This window comes from Hyperoodon ampullatus, assembly GCF_949752795.1.
Source record: "Hyperoodon ampullatus genome assembly, chromosome: 5".
Classification (NCBI taxonomy): domain Eukaryota; kingdom Metazoa; phylum Chordata; class Mammalia; order Artiodactyla; family Ziphiidae; genus Hyperoodon; species Hyperoodon ampullatus.
Window position 1 is genome coordinate 71,090,103 of NC_136918.1, and position 25,608 is coordinate 71,115,710.

The window sequence follows — 25,608 nt, forward strand, 5'->3', positions numbered from 1 at the left end:
ATTTTCTCCCAGTCTGTAACTTGCCTTTCCATCCTTTTAACAGGGTCTTTCGCAGAGGAAAAGTTTTTAATTTTGCTGCAGTCCAATTTACCAATTTTTCCTTTTATGTATCATGCTTTTAAGTTCAAGTCTAAGAATCCTAGGTTACAAAGATTTTCTTTTTTCCCTAAAAGTTTAGTAATTTTATATTTTACATTTAATTCTATGATCCATTTTGAGTTAAAGTTTTTATAAGGTGTGAGGTTTGGATCAAAGTTTTTGATATCCAGCACCACTTGTTGAAAGGCTAGGCTATCCTCTACTGAAGTGCTTGTGCACCCTTGTCAAAAACAAGTTGCTCTGTATAAAACATATAAGCTACAAGGATATGTTGTAAAATACAGGGAATATAGTGAACATTTTATAATAACTATAAATGGAATATAACCTTTAAATATTGTGAATCACTACGTTGTACACCTGAAACTTATAAAATATTGTACATCAACTATACCTCAATAAAAAAAAACTAGTTGGGCATATTCGTGTGGATCTAAATAAATATATATACATATATATTTAATTTTAAAATTTAATTGTGAAATAACTGACATTCCTCACTGTATAAGTTTAAGGTGTACACCATGATGGTCTAATTTACATAGAGTGTGAAATGATTACCACAAGAGGCTTAGTAACACCCACAATTTCATACAGATACAATAAAAAGAAAAAAAATTCTCCTTGTGATGAGAACTCTCAGGATTTACTCTCTTAACAATTTTCCTATATATCATAGAGCAGTGTTAACTATAGTCATCATGTTGTACATTATGTCCCTAGTAATTATTTATCTTATAACTGGAAGTTTGTACATTTTGACAACCTTACTTCAACTCCCCCTCTCCCTCCCCACCTCCACCTCTGATAGCCACAAATCTGATCTCTTTTTCTGAGTCTGTTGTATAGCTTTTCTTGTTTGTTTATTTATTTATTTATTTATTTATTTAGGTCCTACATACGAGGAGATCATACAGTATCTGTCTTTCTCTGACTTATTGGGTTGGCCAAAAAGTTCATTCGGGTTTTTCCATAAGCTGTAATGGGAAAACCCAAATGAAATTTTTGGCCATCCCAATGTTTCACTTAGCATAACATCTTCAAGGTCAATTCATGTTGTCCCAAATGGTAGGATTTCCGTTTTTATGCCTGAATAATATTCCATTATATATATACACACACACACACACACACACACACACACACACACACACCCATTCACCCATTAATGGATACAGGTTGTTTCCATGTCTTGGCTATTGTAAATAATACCACTATGAACATAGGGGTACAGATATATTTTGGAGTTAGTGTTAATAAACTTAGGTAAAAGCTTAATTGAATAGTCAAGACAACAAACTAGAAATAAGAAACTGTAACAAAATAAAAGGGTGTCATTATAACTAACATTAAACCCTTTAATTTTTGTAAATAGGAAATAAACCAAAATAAAATTATAACATTTTAACAGTTTTAAAGTATAAAAAGGTCGTTTCACTATTTATACCAGCATTGTCCAATAGAAATACAATGCAAGCCACATATATACATTAAAAATTTCTAGTAGCCACATTAAAAATGTAAAAAGAAACATGTAAAATTAATTTTAACAGTGTACTTTAATTCCACATATCCAAAATACTACCATTTCAAAGAGAGGCTAGAGCCACATTCAAAGTGCTCAATAGCTCTGTGTGGCTGGCGGCTACAACACTGGACAATGTAGGTCTATATACTTCCTAGGCTTTTGGTCATCTTTCTGTGTAGGTGTGATAGTTACTCAAGCTTTATAAGAATTAACCTTCAAAAGCATTACACTCTATTTTCTCTGAATCTAAATTTAAGATAAAGATTATTTACTTAAAATTTTATATTGTGAAGTTGGCATGTTTATATATTTACTAGAACTGCTGCTAAATTTAAAGTGTGCTCAAATTGATCAGAGATTATAAAAAGGCAAGCATCAGCATATTTGTCATTTTGCATATACTGGTACATATTTGTATATATGTGCCCTGAGGCTTCGATTGTGCTGATAACATTGAGTAAGAATAAATTTTTTTAAAAAGAGGGGGAAAAACCATTACAATAATATAGCTTCACTTTCACACACCCCAACTGTTATGGTCACTAATGTCTTGCTTGGAAATTAAATATACTGTCCTTGTGTATGTATTTCCATCTCTGAGCTTCTGCAATCACCACTGTGTAACTTCCAAAGCCCTCACACTTCTGATATAAAAGCAATATGATTTATTATAATGGTAAATGTTAAAGTTAAGGGTTGAAAACTACCTCCTGTCTTCTCATGTTAGATAAAATGTAAAATGTAATACTACTTGATTCTTCAATACCACTTTTAGGAATTAACTATGTTAAATAAAAAAATGGGACAAGATCATAGAGATTCATGAGTAAAGATGTTCACTGAAACCTTATTTATAAAAGCAAAATCTATGATCAACCTAAATGTCCACAAATAGAAAGCCAGTTAAATAAGTTAAGATACATTCCTACAATGAGATGCTATGTCAACATAGTTTACATAGTTAGTTGGCATGACTGTATATTTCCATGATATATTATTAAGTATATATATCTATGCGGTGAAAATAAAGATTAGAAAGTTCTATATCAAAATGTTAACAGCAGATATCTTTGTGTAATGAGATTCTAGATGATTTTCAATTCCTTCCTTGTTTTTTTTCTGTATTTTCTATGTTTTAACATTGAGGCTATTTTATGTTTATAGTCAGAAAAATCCTTAAAGACATTTGAATTTGAGGGAAAATGAAGAATCATAAAATTTTGCATTTCCCTCCTTAAAGTTCAAAAAATAAGTTTCAAACAAGCTTTAAAAATCAGATTGAGAATTTTACTACTGATAGTAACCTATGGCTGCAGGCAGACGTAACTCATAAACAAAGCCTCTCCTTTCTCCTTACTCTCTCTCCCTAGATATAGAAGTAATAAGTGAGCATTATCAAAAACATTTAGAAAATACTCAGAGGTTTTAAGAGGAACATAAAAATTATCAGATTTAATCTGGGTTAATATTTGGGTGTCCTTTATTTCCATTTAAATTCTACAATGTTCACTGAGCACCTACTCTGTGACAGGCAAAATTCTCTTAAAACACTAGGAAGACAGCATTCAGCAAAGCCATCAAAATTCCTGTCCTCCTGGAGATTATAGCCTAGTGTGAGGATCTGGCAGTAAACACATAAATCAGTAAATGGGTAAGAATATTTCTGACAGTGATAAATGTTATTAAACATGAAACAGAAAATAGGATAGCGAAGTGTAAGGGAAGACTACTTTAACTAGGATGGCCAGCAAAGATCTCTCTGAAGAGCTGACATCTGAACCAAGACGTAAGTCATAAGAAAGGGCAGCTACTTGTTCTGGGAGACCCTTAGCTAATCTCCCCTTCATGCACCTGCAGTACTTCCTTCTGTCCTTATATTATATGGGTCACATTCAGAGAGAATAAAGTGACTGAGCTTTTAAAGTGAGGAAGGAGTAATATTCCTCCATGCAGAGGGGTTGTCAGTACCTCCTTGCTTTTCTATCTCTTTCTGTGATTGTGACATATTGCAGTCTATGTGCTCCTCTGTGGTTTACCTAAACTAAGTCCTAAAGTGGACAGTTAGCTTAAAAGATTCCCCCAAAGAAATCATGTATTAGGGAAGATACTAATAATGCAACACAAATGAAAACAAAAACAGGTAGAGCTGATGCTTCTTCTATTCTGGTATGACTGAGTTCATCATTACTGACATTATGAGGTAAATATTCTATAATAAGATGTGACAAGACACTCAAAAATGAGAAAATTATTGAGAAGTGATTTGAATGTGGATTAATATCCTCTATGTGTGTCCCATTAAAATGGCTAAAATTTAAAAGATTGACAACACTAGGTGTTGACAAGGATATGGAGCACTAGAACTCTCATACTTTGCTGTAGGGATTTAAAAGGATCAACCACTTTGGAAAACTATTGGGTAGTTTCTTAAAAAGTTAAATATAACCTACCATAAGACCCAGCCATTCTACTCCTAGGTATTTATCAGAAAGAAACAAAGGCATACATTCATCAAAGATATATGTGAATGTTCAAATGGAAATAATGCATAAACTAGAGTATATCTATATTACTAACCGTAGTGGACACTGTCAGTGCCCTGCTCATATCCCTTGAACCTTTCAATGTTCTTCTACTGACTTCCAGTTCCCACTATTTGTGTCTCTGTGCTGGAGGAATCTTTTCCCTGGAACTGCAGAAAGTAACACTTCCCACCAAATGGCAGACTACAGGTGCCAAGGAGTTTACACTGTCTGGGAGCAGCCCTTAACCAATGACTCTTGGGAGTTGATGTCCAGCTCTCTCACTCCTTGAGTGAGGAATTCTGAGGCATATGTTTTAAACCATTTCTCAGTTTCTTCATGGGATTAAGCTCCAGTTGCCCACTGCAATAGTGCAACCTTTATTGGCTGCCTTTCTGTCCCTATACCTGCATGAACTTCACTTCCCAAATAAACTACCTGCACTTATACCTTTGATTCAATGTCTGCTGAACTGACACTAACATACATGTGATATTTTATCTATATTAATATTGATCTCAAAAACATAACTGAATGAAAAAAGCAAGTTCAAAGTATAAGATACCATCTATATAAAATTTAAAATCTAATGTAAAAATAATAAATACAATTAGCACATGCATACATATTAAAGTATAACAATTATATTTGAAATATATTTTCTTTTTTTAAAGGTAAAGTATTAAAAATTAACAATTTTTGCAGTTGAAAACATGGTTGTTATAATATTCATCTGTATTTGTCCAAATTTAATTCTCAAAATTAGTTAAAAATTTTAAGAGTATTGTCATATACAACTCATTTCTAAAGGCACATATTATATAATAAAATTATGAAACTGAAGTTATATGGTTAGAATGCTTTCTTTTTCTAACATTTAACTATAAAAAATTTAAAATATACAGAAAAGTTGGAAGAACTGTACTGTGAACCCAAATATACACACCACCTAGATTCTTCAATTAACATTTTACTATATTTGCTTTATAACATAGCTATTCCTCTATCCATATTACATATTTATGCATTTCAAGATAAATCAATATATTTGATTCCCTAAATACTTCAGCATGCACATTGTTAATTAGCGTTCAATATAGATTTCTAATTTTTATTTATTTTTTTATTATTATTATTTTTTTGTGGTACGCAGGCCTCTCACTGCTGTGGCCTCTCCCGTTGTGGAGCACAGGCTCCAGACACGCAGACTCAGCGGCCATGGCTCACGGGCCTAGCCACTCCGCAGCATGTGGGATCTTCCTGGACCGGGGCACGAACCCATGTCCCCTGCATCAGCAGGCAGACTCTCAACCACTTGCGCCACCAGGGAAGCCCAGATTTCTAATTTTTGAGTGAAATTTACCCACAAGGAAATGCATAAATCTCAAATGTATCAATAGATGAGTTTTGAAAAATCCATCCACTGTGTAACCCAAACCTCTATCAAAATAGAGAGCATTACTATCACCAAAGAAAGTGCCCTCATGCCCCCTTTCCAGTCAATCCTCCCCTCTGAGGTAACTTCTGTTTCCCCCCCGCCCACTATAGATTAGTTTTGCCTATTCTAGAACATCATATAAATGGAATCTTACAATGTGCATTATTTGTGTAAGGTTACTTTCAGGCAGAGTAATATTTTTGATGTTTATCCAAGTTACTGAATTACTGTAGTTCATTTTATGTTCCATTGTTTATTCAGCCGTTTTTTTGATAATCCATTCTACTGATGTACTTCTGCGCTTTTACCAACTTAAGGCTATTTTGAATAAAGCTTGAATAAAGTTGCTGAATATTTTTATGGACATATGTTTTCATTTGGGGGAGATGGTAAATTCCAAAGGGAAGAATTTCAGAGACATCAGACAGATGTATCTTTAGTTTTAGAAAAAACTGTCAGATCTTTTTTCAAAGCGGCTGTAACATTTTATACTCTCACCGATTTGTCTGAGAGTTCCAGTTGCCCTCCTTCCTCACCAAAATTTGCTGTTGTCATTTTTTTTCATTTTAGCCAACCTAGTGTGTATGTACTGGTATCTCACTGTGGTTTCAATTTGCATTTCCCTATGACTCATAATGCTGAGCACCTTTTCATGTCCTTATTGGCCGTTTGTGTATCTTTCCTTATAAAGTGTCTATTCAAATCTTTTGGCCATTTTTGGTTGGATCACTTGTACTTTTACTATTGACTTGTAGGTGTTCTTTATGTAACCTGGACAGCAGTCCTTTGTCGCAGATTTTTTGAATATTTTCTCTGTCTGTGGCTTACCTATTCATTTTCTTAATGGCATCTTTGGATGAGCGGAAGTTTTTAACTTTGATTAAGTCTAATTCATCAATTTTTGTTCTTTTGTTATTCTTACTTCTGTGTCCTATCCAAGAAACCTTCATTTACTATCAATTCATGAAGATATTTCCCTGTTTCTTCTTTTATTGTTTTAGCTTTTATACTTAACTCTGATTAATTCTGAATTAATTTTTATGGAGTTAAGGAATCAAAGTATATTTTCCTATATGGCTATTCAGTTGTTCCAGCACAATTTGTTGAAAGACTTTCTTTTTCCCATTGAATTGTTTTGGTGCCTTGTCAAAAGTGAAATGATCATTATCAACAGGGGTCATTTACAAGGCTATTTTGTTCCATTGATCTATTGTTGATCCATATGCCAGTATTACATTGACTTGATTACTGTGATTTTATAATAAATCTTAGAGTCAGATGATGTTAATTCTCCATTATTATTAGCTTTTTATATAGCTTTTTGTAATTTTTTTAGTGGTTGCTCTAGGGATTATACATCCTTAATTTCTTAGTCTACATAGAATGAATGTTGCACCATGTCACATAAAATACAAAAAGCGTGCAACCATATGGATCTATTACCCCATCCCCCTGTCCTTTATGCTCTAGCTGTCATATGTTAAATCAACATACTTTATAACCTCCATCATATAATATTATAATTCTTACTTTAAATGAGCATAGACAGTTTTTCAGTTCAAAGGAAAAAAGAATTTCATATTTACTCATATTTATTACTTATGGTACATTTTAACCCTTCCCTGGGGCTCTGTTCAGTTTTTTCAGTGTTTATCTCTCTTCTTCAAGTTGAATAATTTCTATTGATCTATCTTAAAGTTCATTGATTCTTTCTTTGGTAATCACAATATGCTATAAAAGTCTATCCAGTAAATTTTTATTTTAGATATTGTATTTTTTAATTCTTGACTTTCCAATTTTTAATAGTTTCTTGCTGAGATCTTCTCTCTTTTCATTCATTATTAGCTTATTTTCTTCTATGTCATTGAACATAGTTAACAGCTGATTTGAAATCCTAGTCAGCTAATTATATCATCTGGCCCACCTCAGGGTTGGTCTTTATTGACTGTCTACTCTTTTGAGTAGAAGCCATTTTCCTGTTTCTTCCCAGTTCAAGTAGTTTTGGATTGTATCCTAAACATTGCAGATGTTATGTTATGGAGACTCTGGATTCTGTTATGTTCCTCTAGAGTATTGATTTTTTTTTTTTTTTTTTTTTTTGGTATTGCTTTGTTTTAACAGGTAGTTAACTTGGCTGAACTCAAATACTAAAGACTGTTTCCCCTAGGGTAATGTCAATTGCTTTAGCCTTAGATGAGCTACTTAAGAGTCTTCCCTGTACACACGTATTTTAGGGATAAGCCAGAGATTTGGGAAGAGTTTATATGCGAAAATTGAGCTCTCATTTTCTCTTTTCGAGGATATCCTCTCACTTCTCAAAGCTGGAGCTGCCTTGATCTCTGTCTTCCAGTCTTAAAGCCAAAAAGACTATAGATTTCTATCAAAGTTCTAGCTTCCCTGCTTGGAATAGATTGTACCCTGCCCTCAATCTAATAGCCATAAAAAAACACCAAAACAAACAACAACAACAAAACAGGGAATTCACCCAGTGCTATCCTCTTCTTTCAATTAAAAAAAATAATAGATTTTTTTAGTTCAGTTTTAGGTTCATAGTAAAATTAAGCAGAAAGTACAGAGAATTCCCAGATACTCCCTGCCCCCCACACATGCACAGCTTCCCCCACCATCAATATCCTGCACCACAGTGGTACATTTTTTACAATTAATGAACCTACATTGGCACATCATTACCATCCCAAATCTATAACTTACATTAAGGGTACACTCTTGGCGTTGTATATTCTGTGGGTTTTGGCAAAATGTATAAAGACACCTATCCACCATCATACTATACAAAATAGTTTCACTGCCCTAAAATACTCCATGCTCTACCTATTCATCCTTCCTTCCTACCCTGGCAACCACTGACCTCTTTACTATTTCCATAGTTTTGCCTTTTCCAGAATAGTCATATATTACAGTTGGAATCATCCAGTACATAACTGTTTTAGATTGGCTTTTTTCAAATAGTAATAGGCCTTCTTTCAATTTTTCTTATGTTCCCTCCATGTGCTTGGTCTTAGTCACCCTCCAGTGTTTTTAGGTAGTTACTTTGTCCAGGATTTATAGTTGTTAGCTGTGGGAACTCTGATCTAATTAGAGTTACTCAGCCATTAACAGAAAAAAAGTTTGAAAATACAAATTTGTACATTTAACAGGAATAACCAGGCTTCTGGTCACAGTTCAAGACTGATGTATCAGAGCTTATCTTAGATCAGGCCTATAATTATTAAATTTCAGGGATGGAATAGATCTTAATGGTCATCTAGTATACTAACAAATAACAGGTTTAAAATTAATCATAATTCCCATCACATAAAATGAAGTATCATTATTTTATTACTTATGATATACCATTTACCAAAAAAAGGACGATTATGTTCTAAATATATATAACAAACCTGTCAAGGCTGTTTCACTTATGGATTTAATTTGTAGAAAAACTTCTCCTTTCAGTGAAGTCCAGTTTTGAAAATTATCATATACTTCATTTTTAATACTGGTCAGCTCCCTTTTACTAAAAGTAAGTAATGAAAGAGTCTTATTCCAGAGATACTTGTATTCTGTCAATCTCTGACTGTAAAGAAGTAAGGAAAAATTAGGATTTTTAAAAATGGCAAGCATAATAACAAATATGTATTTGAAAAAAGGTTTTCTTTGAAAAAGGGTTTTAGAGTGACCATACAATCTACTGTTTAAATGGAGACAGTTATGAAAGTAAATGTAGGTGCTATCTGCATTATGCTGAGACAACATATAAACTGGGGTTATCCCAGGAAGACTGAGGTATATGGTCACCCCAACTCATTTCCATTGTGTTATAATATTTTAACTATAAATAAAGATAGCTAACTACTTTCATACACATTTTTCTATTAATCTTTTAAAATTAATTTAACAGCAAACATTTAGGGAAGGAAATTCAGTCAAAAGTGACTTAGTCAGGACTTCCCTGGTGGTGCAGTGGTTAAGAATCTGCCTGCCAATGCCGGGGACACAAGTTTGATCCCTGGTCTGGGAAGATCGCACATGCCATGGAGCAACTAAGCCTATGTGCCACAACTACAGAGCCTGTGCTCTAAAGCCCACAAGCCACAACTACTGAGCCCACATGCCACAACTACTGAGCCCACATGCCACAACTACTGAAGCCCGCATGCCTGGAGCCCGTGCTCTGCAACAAGAGAAACCACTATAATGAGAAGCCAGAACACCTCAATGAAGAGTAGCCCCCACTCACCGCAACTAGAGAAAGCCCGCCTGCAGCAACGAAGACCTAATGCAGCCAAAAACAAATAAATAAAATAAAAAAGTGACTTAGTCACTGAGCCTAAAAGAGAATCTCAGATTTGTAGATAGCATTCTTCCTGTGCTATAGTCCTACAGGCAGTGTAAAACCTGGGGTAATAATAAATGAAACCTTTTTAAGTGACTGATCTAGTGCTTTTCCCACATCAAATGCCACAGCTCAAAGTAACCACATGTTTTTTACCATCTCAATGATTTTTATTACTTCAGATGCCCTGGCTATCATTTACCTAATAATCAAGCAAGATGCAGACATGGATATGAGTGTTATCAGCAAAAAGATGATGACTGAAGCCATGGGAGTTAATTATTTGCTTAATATTTATCTACCTAAGTAGATTAAGATCTATTATGCAGAGACTGTATCTGTCTTGTTCATCACAGTCTCCCTTGCACCTAGCACAGTACCTACCACACAGTATGTACTCAACACATATTGATGAATGAATGAATGAGTGAAAAAAATAGATCATGCTGTTGGAGGCATAAAGAAGTAAGAAATACTGAGGATAAAATACTGGACAACACTAATATTTATGGGAATAAATCAGAAAAGAAACCCTCAAAGGAGACGAGGGAGGAGCAACCAGTGAGTCAGAAGCAAAGCCAGAAAGATAACGTCGGAAAAGCCAGGGGATAAGAGAATTTAAAGTAGAGAGTAGTGGTCAGTGTTTAAGGCCTCAGACAAAGGCTGAATAGAGTCCATTATATCCGGTATTAAGGAGGTCTTTGGTGACCTCAGAGAGAGGCTTCAGGTAGAAAAAGACTGAGCAGTAAAGCAGAAGTGAGAAAATAGTTATGTGGTACCAGCAATCAAGAACCTTGATTGAGGCAGCAAGGAGAGAAAAAGGAAGATACATAGTAGAATGGTTTGTTAGGATGGGAGACACCTGAGTGTTTACAGAGCTGAGCAAACAGTATGAGTACAGTCACAGAGGCTAAAAAACACAGGCAAGAGATGTGATCATTTCTTGAGCAAAGAACTAGAAAGAAAGGACAGATGTAAAACAAAGGCTGAAAGATTAGCCTTTGCGAGGAAGAAGAAGGGTGGTGTCATTCTGTGTGGTTAATTAATAAGGTCCACCTGAATGACCAAATGCCACAGGGAATCCTCAATCAGCATGCAGACCTGGGAGCTAAGAGAGACGTTGACTTCAAAAAAAAAATCAAAGAAAGGGGTGGGGCTGAGGGAGGGATGGATTGGGAGGTTGAGGTTAGCAGATGCAAACTATTACATATAGAATGGATAAACAACAAGGTCCTACTGTATAGCACAGGAACTATATGCAATATCCTGAGATAAACCATAATGGAAAAGGATATAAAAATGAATGTATATAATATGTATAACTGAATCACTTTGCTGTACAGCAGAAATTAACACAACATTGTAAATCAACTATACTTCAATTAAAAACAAGCCAAAAAAAAAAAATCAAAGAAAGAGTCCAACAGATCTCTAAAGCAAAGGGGAGCAATGGTGAGGATGGGAAGTTTGAATGCGAAGCCAGGAAGTTGTAAGACAGAGACAAGAACTATGAACTAAGTCAAGGTTAAAGGCCTAATGGGCCCAAAGTAAGGCAGCTGCTGGGAGCAAGTCATGTACATGGGGGTCAAGGCCTAAAGGGATATTTAATAGAAGAAAGACCGGATATGGATGCATGTGCTTCTGTAGGGAAAAAAGGCAGGAAACAGAAAAATCAAGCCTCTTAGCGAAGAGCAGATCCATGACATTTTGTGTGGCCTAGATCTTATATGATTGGTGTGGCTAGAGGGATGGCTTTCTTGTAAAAGATGACTACAAAATTAGGTTTAAAAGTGTGCACTCATAGATTGAGAAAAATCATTACAAATAAAATTGTAAAAGTTAATAAATCTCATCAATATCACAAAATACAGAAAAACAATATAACTTTTTAATAAGTAACAGCTCTACAATACTTATTTTGTGTATAATTTTTGGCTACATGCTTTACAAGCACCTTTTCATATGAGAACCATTGTATAATAATACTTTGTGTGGAGAGAATATAAAAATTATACAGCCTTTCATCTAGCAAGGCCATTAGTTTTATTATCTGTGGTAGTTTAGAAAGATTCTTTTAGCCTCACAGCCCATTATTGGTAATATCATGTAAATATTAAGCATTGTCAAATTTGGGAAAATCCTTATAAAAATTTTTCATATATGATAAAATTTTTGGCATTTCAAGTTTTCTTGGAAAATGACATCTTAAATTGCCTTTGAAATGATGAAACTCATGAACCAGCTTATTTCAGATGTCCTTGAAGTGGTATACTATGATTTTTATGTTATATTCATTGATGTCAGCAGCTTTGGTCAAATCAGCAAGAAACTAAAATCTTTCTCCAATGTATTCAAATAATTAACTCATCTTCATTGAATGGATTACAAAATAATCCAAGAGATTTTATTGAAAAGGTATTGCTTATGATGTAATCTGAAAAAATGTTATAATTTGTTTTTTATGACAGAATAATTTCTATTGTTTAAATTGTTCATCTTTATTGCTTTTACTCTATTAATTCAAAAAAATTCATACACATCCCTATTTTTAGTCTGCAATGTCTTGCTTGTGTAATTGAAGCAGTCTAAAATGTCTTTCCAAATGGCAGTTATAATGTATATTCCCAACACAACTTTCTCTCTCAGATCCCTCAAATGCCAGGGACTACTCCAAACGCATACTGGCATCAGAAGTAGGAGAAGGGAAATCAGAGTGCAAAGATACAGAATTTTTACAATTATAATTTAAAACTTTTGCCAGGGGCCCTCCCAGAAGCTTGGAAGGGGGTCCTGAGTGTGGGGTTCTGAAACTTAAGTATCATTTGACTCATAGGAAATACGCCTGTGTTGATAACTTTAACTCTCTTTGTGAAATACAAGGCAAGACACACAGCTGGTGAGAGATGAGTAGCACAAAGAATTTTAAGCAGAATATTGAGGATTTAGAATAGTATTGAAGAAATTGAGGGCCTGGTGTTTAACAACCTGTAAGTGTGTATAAAGACTGAGGGTTTTAAGGGTAAATAAGCAGAGGTAAAAGTAGCTGGAGTATTGGTAAATTCCTCTATGCAGAAACATACTCTATGAAGAAAATCCTAAAGAATACACACACACACACACACACACACACACACACACACAAATACTAGAATAAATGGGTTCATCAAGATCACAGGATACATAAACCATGTGCAAAAACCAATCTGTTTACTAGCAATGATGAATCCCAAAAATAAAGTTAAGAAAAAAATCCCACTTGTCATAACATCAAAAAGAATAAAATCTTTAGAAATAAACTTAATAAAAGGAGTGCAAGACTTGTATACTAAAAACAAAACATTTCTGAGAGAACTGAAGATCTCAGTGGAAAGATATATGGATTCTTGGATTAAAAAATTCAACATTTTAAAAATGGCAATTCTCCCCAAATTGACCTATAGATTTAATGCTATACCTATCAAAATCCCAGTAGGCTACTTTTCAGAAATTGACAAGATGATCCTAAAATTTATATGGAAATACAAGGTTCCCAGAATAGCCAAAACAATCTTGAAAACAAAGAAATTTGAAGGGCTTACATTTCTTGATCTCAAAATTCACTAAAAATTATAATATTCAAGAGAGTGTGGTACTGACATTAAGAATAGATATACATCAATAGATGAATAAAATAGAATAGAGAGTCCAGAAATAATTCCTTCCATTCATGGTGAATTGATTTTAGGTAAAGGGACCAAGGCAACTCAATAGGGAAAGAATAGTCTTTTTAACAAACAGTGCTAGAATAATTGAATATTCACATGAAAAAAAAAGATGAATTTAGATCCTTACTTTACATCATTCACAAGAGTTAAAATGGATCACAGACCTAAAGGTAAGAGCTAAAACTATAAAACCTTCAGAAGAAACTACTGGAAAAAATCTTTGTGACCTTTGGTTAGGCAGAGTTCTTAGACACATTACCAGAAGCACAATCCCTAAAAGAAAACATTGATTAAACTGTATTTCACTAAAAATAATAACTTTTGTTCTTCGAAAAGACACAGTTAAAAAAACGAAAAGACTTGCCACAGACTGGGAGAAAATATTTACAAATCATATTTCAAATAAAAGACTTGTACCCAGAATATACAAAGAACTCTTATAATCTGATAACAAGAAAACAAACCAATGAAAAATAGAAAAAATATTTTAATAGATATTTCACCAAATAACCACAAAAATGGTTAATAAGCACACGAAAAGATGTTCAACACCATTAGTCATTTGGGAAACACAAATCAAAGCACAATGAGGTACCATTTCACAGCCTCTAGAATGGCTACTATAAAAAAAAGACAGACAATAAGAAATGTTGTCAAGAACACAGTGAAAGTAGAATCCTCATTCCTGGTAGGAATGTAAAACAGTGCAGCCATTTTGCAAAATAGTTTTGCAGTTTCTTAAAGGTTAAATATTAATTTACCATATGATTCAGTAATTCTACACTTAGGTATCTACTCAAAAGATATGAAACATACATCCACACAAAGACTTACATGTGAACGTTTATAGCAGCATTATTCATAAGTGCCAACAAGTGGAAACAATCCAAACGTCCTTCAACTAATAAATGCATAAATAAAATGTGGTATGTTTAGACAATGGAACACTGTTTAGCAATAAAAAGGAACAAAGTACTGATGCATGATACAACATGGATAAACATCAAAAACATTATTGAAAGATGTCAGATATAAAAGACCACATATTGTAGGATTCCATATATTTGAATTGTCCAGAGAAATACAAATCTACAGAAACAGAAAGAAGATAAGCAATTGCCTAGGATTGGTGGTGAAGATAGAGACTGAAAATGGCATGAGGATCTTCTAAGGATGGCTCAAATGTTCTAATATTGGATGTGGTAATGGTTGCACAACTCAGTAAGTTTACTAAAAATCATTACATTGTCTACTTAAAAGGGGTGGATTTTGTAGTATGTAACTTATATCTCAATACAGCTGTTTAAAAAAGACATGAGCTGATTATGGGATCAAGGCTAGAAAACAAAGTAAGGCCAGGAAATGGTTGGGAAAAAAAAAAAAAAAAACCCAAAACCCAAAAAACAAAAAACAAAACTAGAAGCCTTAATGTGGCTGAAGAGTTGGTGTGAAAGTGAGAGATTTGGGGAGTTGGCTTGAAAATTTCAGAGATGACAGAGTCTGGATTTATAAACAAGAAAAATTAAAGGATAAGTATATTTCAAACAATTTATGAAAGATTCACAATAGGAATCCTATAAAGGTAAGCACTACCAAAATATTTCAAATATGGATTGATTTGGAATATTGGAGTTATACACAACTTTACATAAAGTGAAGTATACCTATATTCCATATTGTTTTTTAGTATCTATTTTACAGGCTTTCAAAAGTTAATTTCCATTCTCAAAAGACACTTTATTCTGAATAGCAGTTGTGCTGAGCCAACTGAGGCGTACCACAGCTACTCCTCATCACCCCCTTGCGAGAGACAGGTTGGAAATGAGGTCAGGGAAAATACAAAGCATGAAGAACACTTTGCTGGAGGCTAGGTGATTAAGCCCTACTTCAATTAAACAAATGAGAGAATAATTTAAAAAGAGCAAAGTGACTCAAAGACATAATGCATTGATCTCTTGAAAGTTCCTTTTGGACTCTGTAAATAAAGATGATTACATCTGAGTAGCTAAAGCTCAAGCTTCTTTTATTTACCACTTTAAGAGAGAAGACTATAAGCTCCTTTTCTTTATCCACAGCAAACTTGAAGTTTTACGTTCTGGTAGATATTTTTTAAAAATAATCAGTAAACTAGTTTAAAATGAGCTTTTAGTAATGCAACAAAATCACTGAACTCTATAACTTTTGGTTTGATTTTATTTTCACCAGACTGCCTTTTCCCATGCAATGTACTTACTAGTGAGAGTATTAATAAAACCTGTAATTATTTTTATTTATCTGTCACAAATTTTTTTTTTTTTGCTTTATAACAAATTTAATCAGTTATACATATACATATGTTCCCATATCCCCTCCCTTTTGCGTCTCCCTCCCGCCCTCCCTATCCCACCCCTCCAGGCAGTCACAAAGCACCGAGCTGATCTCCCTGTGCTATGCGGCTGCTTACAAATTTTTATTTATACTGTCTAGTTAAATGGTTACTTCTAAAATTTCTAGTGTTACTTTTTTATATAAATCAGATCCCAAACTCCCAATTTGTGATCATTTATCTAAAAGTAAACAAAAACCACAGATCTTTTGAAAACATTTTAAAAAATAAGCAGTAAAAGTATAATGCAAAATGATGACAAAATTACAACACAGAATAATAATAACATTTAAATATGTATAAGTTTCTTCAAGAATTTAAAATACTACAAATTACATGTAAAATGTGAATAATAAAGACTGACTTTATCAGTCCATAATATCCTGAAGCAGCATTAATTGTCTACTCTAGTCCTAGTCTAACCTTTAAAATTTAGTCAATCCTGCCATCCATAATGGCATCTCTGGATAAAACAAATGGGACTTCCCAAGCAGACCTGAGCCAAAGCTATTGTTGGGGCCAAGATTGAATACTGATGGTCCTGACTAAAATGGAGATTTGGGGTCACCTGGGTGATATCCTGCTGGTTCAATAATAGATTTCTAGGAAAAGACAGAGAAGATTTCTGATGACAAAAATTGTCATCTGTTTTGTGAGTAGACTCATTCATTCATTCAAAAATTATTTATTTAGCATCAGTTATGTACAAGGCATTAATGAAAGGTTAGATGGCTAACAGGTTATCACCAGATATTACATAAAAAAATTATTAGCCCAGATAATTTTTTTAACAGAACAATATTCCCAATAATAATAAGTAGATTGGAAAAAATAAGAACATTAAAAGTATTTACCCGGCATATTTTTTTTAGTCATCCTGAACCTGTGTCTATTTATAATGTTCATTTAACTTATTTCCCTTTTCTAAGATCTAAAAGTTACTCAATTTAAAAATTAATCATTCTTTCTGATATTCTCAATATATTCAATTCCATTTTTAAAAAGTACTTCCTATTTTCTTTAGAACATTGGGCTTTACCTTTAGTTATTTTAAAGCCTTCAAAGATTATATAAAAGGAGATTTAACACTATTTATATTGGAAATTTCTAAATTTAGAAGGTCTATTACTATCCATTTAGAAAGTTTCCCAATTCTATTCTTTTCATGTCACTGTACTGTCGGTCAGGAGGTCAAGTATACCAAGAAATTCTGGCCAAGAGGAAAATGAATTAGTTACTGTGCTTTCATTCTAAATGTCACTGCAAAATCAGAACAAGGTGTTTGCCTAATTTAAATGTTATTGGCAAAACTATTTAGTTGAGATAATAGTTTTTAAAAAAGTGAAGTGTTTCTATTTTTTTCAACAACACTATAATATTAAACTACATAAATATAGAAACTATATTACTAAAAGGTGTTTGAATGTTTATAAAGTTAGTATTAAATGAGTGTATATTTTCAATACTATAATTTTCAATTCTTTAAAGATAATCTTACCTGAAGATTTGTGATTGTCTTTGTTTAATTTTTAACTCATGTTTCAACTGACTCAATTCTTTCTGTACTCTCTGAAAATCATTTTGGTGACTTTTTAACTGCATGCTTGCATCTCGAATTCTAAAAATATAAACAAATAACAACCATTATAAGCCTAAATATTTCCTCATGAGTACTTTATCAAAATTTAAATCCACTTTTTTCATTGCAGCACTATTTACAATAGCTAGGACATGGAAGCAAACTAAATGTCCATCAACAGAGGTATGGATAAAGAAGATGTGCTACATATATACAATGGAATATTACTCAGCCATAAAAAGAAGAAAATAATGCCATTTGCAGCAACATGGATGGACCTAGAGACTGTCATACTGAGTGAAGTAAATCAGACACAGAAAAGACAAATATCATGATACTGCTTACATGTGGAATCTAAAAAAAGGGTACAAATGAACGCAGTTACAAAACAGAAGTAGAGTCACAGATGTATCAATAGAAAACAAACTTATGGTTACCAGCAGATAAGGAAGGGGAGGGATAAACTGGGAGATTGGGATTGACATATACACACTACTACATATAAAATAGATAATTAATAAGAACCTACTGTACAGCACAGGGAGCTCTACTCAGTACTCTGTAATGGGCTATGGGGAAAAAATCTAAAAAAAATAGTGGATATATGTATATGTATAACTGATTCACTTTGCTGTACACCTGAAACTAACACAATATAGTAAATCAACTATACTCCAAAAAAATTTTTTTTTAAATTTTAAATCCATTTTTAATAAAAATAAAATAAAACTATGGGGAGGGAGGACCTTCAAGATGGTGGAGAAGTAAGATGTGGAGATCACCTTCCTCCCCACAATTACATCAAAAATACATCTACATGTGGAACAACTCTTACAGAACATCTACTGAATGCTGGCAGAAGACCTCAGACTTCCCAAAAGGCAAGAAAATCCCCACATACCTAGGTAGGGCAAAAGAAAACAGAAAAAACAGAGACAAAAGAATAGGAACAGGACCTGCACTTCTGGGAGGGAGCTGTAAATGAGGAAAAGTTTGCACACAGTAGGAAGCCCCTTCGCTGGTAGAGACGGGAGGTGGACGGGGGGAAGCTTTGGAGGCATGGAGGAGAACACAACAACAGGGGTGCAGAAGGCAAAGTGGAGAGATTCCTGCACAGAGGATCGGTGCCGACCAGCAGTCACCAGCCTGAGACAATTTTCTGCTCACCCGCTGGGGCGGGTGGGGGCTGGGAGCTGAGGCTTGGGCTTCGGAGGTCAGATCCCAGGGAGAGGACTGGGGTTGGCTGCGTGAAGACAGCCTGAAGGGGTCTAGTGTGCTAAAACTAGCTGGGAGGGAGTCAGGGAAAAAGTCTGGACCTGCCAAAGAGGCAAGAGACCATTGTTTCGGGGTGTGTGAGGAGAGGGGATTCCTTCCATGTGTGCCCACAGGAGACAGAGCACTACCTAAGCGAGCTCCAGAAATGGGCATGAGCTGTGGATAGCAGCTCAGACCACAGAGATGGGCATGAAATGCTAACGCTGCTGCCACTGCCGCCAAGAATCCTATGTGCAAACACAGGTCACTACCCATACCCACCCACAGGAGCAGGTATGGGCAGGTATGGGTAGTGACCTGCACAGGAGCCTGTGCAGCACACCACTGCCACTGTCCCCAGATCCAGGGACAACTTCCCCGAGAGAACACACAGCAACTCAGGCTGTTGTAATATCACGCTGGCCTCTGACGCTGCAGGCTCCCGCCGCTGCAGGCTCCCATCACATTCCAATTATGACTACCATCCCCCTCCCTCTCCCTGGCCTGAGACAGCAAAAGACCCCTAATCAGCCGTTGCTTTAACCCACTCCTGTCTGGGTGGGGAACAGACGCCTGAGGGCGACCTACACACAGAGGTGGGGCCAAAACCAAAGCTGAACCCCAGGAGCTGTGTGAACATAGAAGAGAAAAGGAAATCTCTCCCAGCAGCCTCAGGAGCAGCAGATTACATTCCCACAATCAATTAGATGAACCCTGCATCTGTGGAATACCTGAATAGACAATGAATATTCCCAAAATTGAGGCAGTGGACTTTGGGAGCAACTATAGACTAGGGGTTTGCTGTCTGCGACTGATTTGTTTCTGATTTTTATGTTTATCTTAGTTTAGTTTTTAGTGCTTGCTATCATTGGTGGATTTGTTTATTGGTTTGGTTGCTCTCTTTTTTTTAATTTTATTATTTCTTTATTTTATAATTTTTAAAATTTTATTATTTTTTTTCTTCCCTTTTTTTCTTGTTCCTTTTCTTCTGAGCCATGTGGCTGACAGGGTCTTGGTGCTCTGGCTGGGTGTGAAGCCTAAGCCCCCGAGGTGGGAGAGCCAAGTCCAGGACACTGGACCACCAGAGACACGCTCCAGCTCCACTTAATACCAACCAGCGAGAGCTCTCCCAGAGATCTCCGTCTCAACGCTAAGACCCAGCTCTACCCAATGGCCAGCAAGCTCCAGTGTTGGATGCCCCATGCCAAACAACTAGCAAGGCAGGAACACAACCCCACTCTTCAGCAGAGAGGCTGCCTAAAAATCACACTAAGTTCACAGACACCCCAAAACACAAAACCGGACACACCCTGCCCACCAGAAAGACAAGATCCAGCCCCACCCACCAGAACACAGGCACCAGGCCCCACCACCAGGAAGCTTACACAAGCCACTGAACCAACCTCACCCACTAGGGGCAGACACCAAAAACAACAGGAGCTATGAACTTGCAGCCTGCAAAAAGGAGACACCAAACACAGTAAGTTAAACAAAATGAGAAGACAGAGAAATATGCAGCAGATGAATGAGCAAGGTAAAAACCCACCAGACCAAACAAATGAAGAGGAAATAGGCAGTCTACCTGAAAAAGAATTCAGAGTAATGATAGTAAAGATGATCCAAAATCTTGGAAATAGAATGGAAAAAATACAAGAAACGTTTAACAATGACTTAGAAGGACTAAAGAGCAAACAACAATGATGAACACCACAATAAACGAAATTAAAAATTCTTTAGAGGGAATCAATAGCAGAATAACTGAGGCAGAAGAACGGATAAGTGACCTGGAAGATAAGATAGTGGAAATAACCACCAAAGAGCAGAATAAAGAAAAAAGAATGAAAAGAATTGAGGGCAGTCACAGAGAACTCTGGGACAACATTAAACATGCCAACAGTCAAATTATAGGGGTCCCAGAAGAAGCCCTGGGTCTGATAAAATATTTTAAGAGATTATAGTTGAAAATTTCCCTAATATGGGAAAGGAAACATTTAATCAAGTCCAGGAAGCGAAGAGAGTCCCACACAGGATAAATTCAAGGAGAAACACGCCAAGACACATATTAATCAAACTGTCAAAAATTAAATACAAAGGAGAAACATTAAAAGCAGCAAGAAAAAGTAACAAATAAAATACAAGGGAATCCCCATAAGGTTAAGAGCTGATCTTTCAGCAGAAACTCTGCAAGCCAGAAGGGAGTGCTAGGACATATTTAAAGTGATGAAAGGGAAAAAACTACAACCAAGATTACTCTAGTGAGCAAGGATCTCATTCAGATTCGACAGAGAAATTAAAACCTATACAGACAAGGAGAAGTTAAGAGAATTCAGCACCACCAAACCAGCTTTACAACAAATGCTAAATGAACTTTGCTAGGCAGGAAACACAAAGAAGGAAAAGACCTACAAAAACAAACCCAAGGGGCTTCCCTGGTGGCACAGTGGTTGAGAGTCTGCCTGCCGATGCAGGGGATGTGGGTTCGTGCCCCGGTCCGGGAGGATCCCACATGCCACGGAGCGGCTGGGCCCGTGAGCCATGGCCACTGGGTTTGCGCGTCCGGAGCCTGTGCTCCATGACAGGAGAGGCCACAGCAGTGGGAGGCCCGCGTACCACAAAAAAAAAAAAAAAACACAAAAAACCCCAAAACAATTATGAAAATGGTAATAGGAACATATATATCGATAATTACCTTAAATGTAAATGGATTAAATGCTCCAACGAAAAGACACAGAATGGCTGAATGGATACAAAAACAAGGCCCATATATATGCTGTCTACAAGAGACCCACATCAGACCTAGGGACACATATAGACTGAAAATGAGGGGATGGAAAAAGATATTCCTTGCAAATGGAAATCAAAAGAAAGCTGGAGTAGCAAGTCTCATATCAGACAAAATAGATTTTAAAATAAAATTACAAGATACAAAGAAGGACACTACATAATGACCAAGGGATCAATGCAAGAAGAAGATATAACAATTGTAAATATTTATGCACCCAACATAGGAGCACCTCAACAGATATGGCAAATGCTCACAACCATAAAAGGGGAAATCAACAGTAACACAGTAATAGTAGGGGACTTTAAAACCCCACTTTAGCCAATGGACAAATAATACAAAATGAAAATAAATAAGGAACACAAGCTTTAAATAACACATTAGACAAGATGGACTTAACTGATATTTATAGGATATTCCATCCAAAAACAACAAAATACACTTTCTTCTCAAATGCTCATGGAACATTCTCCAGGATAGATCATATCATGGGTCACAAATCAAGCCTCGGAAAATTTAAGAAACTTCAAATTGTATCAAGTACCTTTTCCAACCACAATGTTATGAGACAGGAAAAAACTGTAAAAAAAAAAAAAAAACACTTGAAAGCTAAACGATACACTACTAAATAACCAAGAGATCACTGAAGAAATCAAAAAATACCTAGAAACAAATGAAAATGAAAACACAATGACCCAAAACCTATGGGATGCAGCAAAAGCAGTTCTAAGAGGGAAGTTTATAGCAATACAATTCTACCTCAAGAAACAAGAAACATCTCAAATAACCTAAACTTACACCTAAAGCAATTAGAGAAAGAAGAAAAAAAAACAAAACCCAAAGTTAGCAGAAGGAAAGAAATCATAAAGATCAGGCAGAAATAAATGAAAAAGAAATGAAAGAAACAATAGCAAAGATCAATAAAACTAAAAGTTGGTTCTTTGAGAGGATAAACAAAACCGATAAACCATTAGCCAGACTCATCAAGAAAAAAAGAAGACTCAAATCAACTGAATTAGAAATGAAAAAGGAGAAGTAACAAATGACACTGAAGAAATACAAAAGATCATGAGAGATTACTACAAGCAACTATATGCCAATCAAATGGACAACCTGGAAGAAATGGACAAATTCTTAGAAAAGCACAACCTTCCAAGACTAAACCAGGAAGAAGTAGAAAATATGAACAACTAATCACAAGTAATACAATTGAAACTGTGATTAAAATTCTTCCAATAGACAAAAGCCCAGGATCAGATGGCTTCACAGGTGAATTCTCTCAAACATTTAGAGAACAGCTAACACCTATCCTTCTCAAACTCTTACAAAATATAGCAGAGGGAGGAACACTCACAAATTCATTCTACGAGGCCACCATCACCCTGATACCAAAACCAGACAAAGATGTCACAAAAAAGGAAAACTACAGGCCAATATCATTGATGAACATAGATGCAAAAATCCTCAACACAATACTAGCAAATAGAATCCAACAGCACATTAAAAGCACCATACACCATGATGAAGTGGGGTTTATCCCAGGAATGCAAGAATTCTTCAATACACACAAATCAATCAATGTGATACACCATATTAACAAATTGAAGGATAAAAACCATATAATCATCTCAATAGATGCAGAAAAAGCTTTTAACAAAATTCAACACCCATTTATGATGAAACTCTCCAGAAAGTAGTCACAGAGGGAACTTACCTCAACATAACAAAGGCCATATATGACAAACCCACAGCCAACATCATTCTCAGTGAAAAACTGAAACCATATCCTCTAAGATCAGGAACAAGACAAGGCTGCCCACTCTCACCATTGTTATTCAACATACTTTTGGAAGTTTTAGCCACAGCAATCAGAGAATAAAAAGAAATAAAAGGAATCCAAATCAGAAAGAAGAAGTAAAGCTGTCACTGTTTGCAGATGACATGACATAGAGAATACTAAAGACGCTACCAGAAAATTACTAGAGCTAATAAATGAATTTGGTAAAGTAGCAGGATACAAAATTAATGCACAGAAATCTCTTGCATTCCTATACACCAATGATGAAAAATGTGAAAGAGAAATTAAGGAAACACTCCCATTTACCATTGCAACAAAAAGAATAAAATACCTAGGAATAAACCTACCTAAGGAGACAAAAGACCTGTATACAGAAAACTATAAGACACTGATGAAAGAAATTAAAGAAGATAAAAACAGATAGTGAAATATACCATGTTCTTGGATTGGAAGAATCAACATTGTGAAAATGACTATACTACCCAAGCAATCTACAGATTCCATGCAATCCCTATCAAACTACCGATGGCAGTTTTCACAGAGCTAGAACAAAAAATTTCACAGTTTGTATGGAAACACAAAAGACCCTGAATAGCCAAAGCAAACTTGAGAAAGAAAAATGGAGCTGGAGGAATCAGGCTCCCGGACTTCAGACTATACTACAAAGCTACAGTAATCAAGACAGTATGGTACTAGCACAAAAACAGAAATATAGATCAATGGAACAGGATAGAAAGTCCAGATATAAACCCATGCACCTATGGCCACCTTATCTTTGATAAAAGAGGCAAGAATATACAATGGAGAAAAGACAATCTCTTCAATAAGCGGCACTGGGAAAACTGGACAGCTACAAGTAAAAGAATTAAATTAGAATACTTCCTAACACCATACACAAAAAATAAACTCAAAATGTATTAAAGTCCTAAATGTAAGGCCAGACACTATAAATCTCTTAGAGGAAAACATAGGCAGAACACTCTATGACATAAATTACAGCAAGATCCTGTCTGACCCACCTCTTAGAGAAATGGAAATAAAAACAAAAATAAACAAATGGGACCCAATGAAACTTAAAAGCTTTTGCACAGCAAAGAAAACCATAAAGAAGAGGAAAAGACTACCCTTCAGAATGGGAGAAAATATTTGCAAAGGATTAATCTCCAAAATATACAAACAGCTCATGCAGCTCAATATCAAAAATCAAACAACCCAATCCAAAAATGGGCAGAAGACCTAAATAGACATTTCTCCAAAGAAGATACACAGATTGCCAATGAGCACATGAAAGGATGCTCAACATCACTATTCATTAGAGAAATGCAAATCAAAAACACAATGAGGCCATCCTCACACCAGTCAGGATAGCCATCATCAAAAACTCTACAAACAATAAATGCTGGAGAGGGTGTGGAGAAAAGGGAACCCTCTTGCACTGTTGGTGGGAATGTAAATTGATACAGCCATTATGGAGAATAGTATGGAGTTTCCTTAAAAAACTAAAAATAGAACTACCATACGACCCAGGAATACCACCACTGGGCATATACCCTGAGAAAACCATAAACCAGAAAGGGACATCTACCACAGTGTTCACTGCAGCACTATTTACAATAGCCAGGACATGGAAGCAACCTAAGTGTCCATCTACAGACGAATGGATCAAGATGTGGCACATATATACAATGGAATATTACTCAGCCATAAAAAGAAATGAAATTGAGTTATTTGTACTGAGTTGGATGGACCTAGAGTCTGTCATACAGAGTGAAGTAAGTCGGAAAGAGAAAAACAAATACCGTATGCTAACACATATATATGAAGTCTTTAAAAAAAAATGGGGGGCTTCCCTGGTGGCACAGTGGTTGAGAGTCCACCTGCCGATGCAGGGGACACGGGTTTGTGCCCCGGTCCGGGAGGATCCCGCATGCTGCGGAGTGGCTGGGCCCATGGGCCATGGCCACTGGGCCTGCGCGTCCGGAGCCTGTGCTCTGCAACGGGAGAGGCCACAGCAGTGAGAGGCCCGTGTACCACAAAAAAAAAAAAAAAAAAAAAAAAAAAAATTGGTTCTGATGAATCTAGGGGCAGGACAGTAATAAAGACACAGACATACAGAATGGACTTGAGGACACGGGGAGGGGGAAGGGTAAGTTGGGACGAAATGAGAGAGTAACACTGACATATATACATTATGAAATGTAAA

General features: G+C 35.5%; 1 protein-coding gene across 1 annotated transcript in view; it reads right to left on the reverse strand.

Annotated features, from left to right (window-relative positions):
- Positions 1-25,608, reverse strand: part of LEKR1 (leucine, glutamate and lysine rich 1) — a gene marked incomplete at both ends in the record, with an annotated part of 264,064 nt that overhangs the window by 141,929 nt on the left and 96,527 nt on the right. The window contains 2 exons of the mRNA XM_079705454.1: positions 8,989-9,164; positions 17,491-17,610. Coding sequence (XP_079561580.1) covers positions 8,989-9,164; positions 17,491-17,610 — 296 coding nt within the window. The remainder of the gene's footprint in view (positions 1-8,988; positions 9,165-17,490; positions 17,611-25,608) is intronic.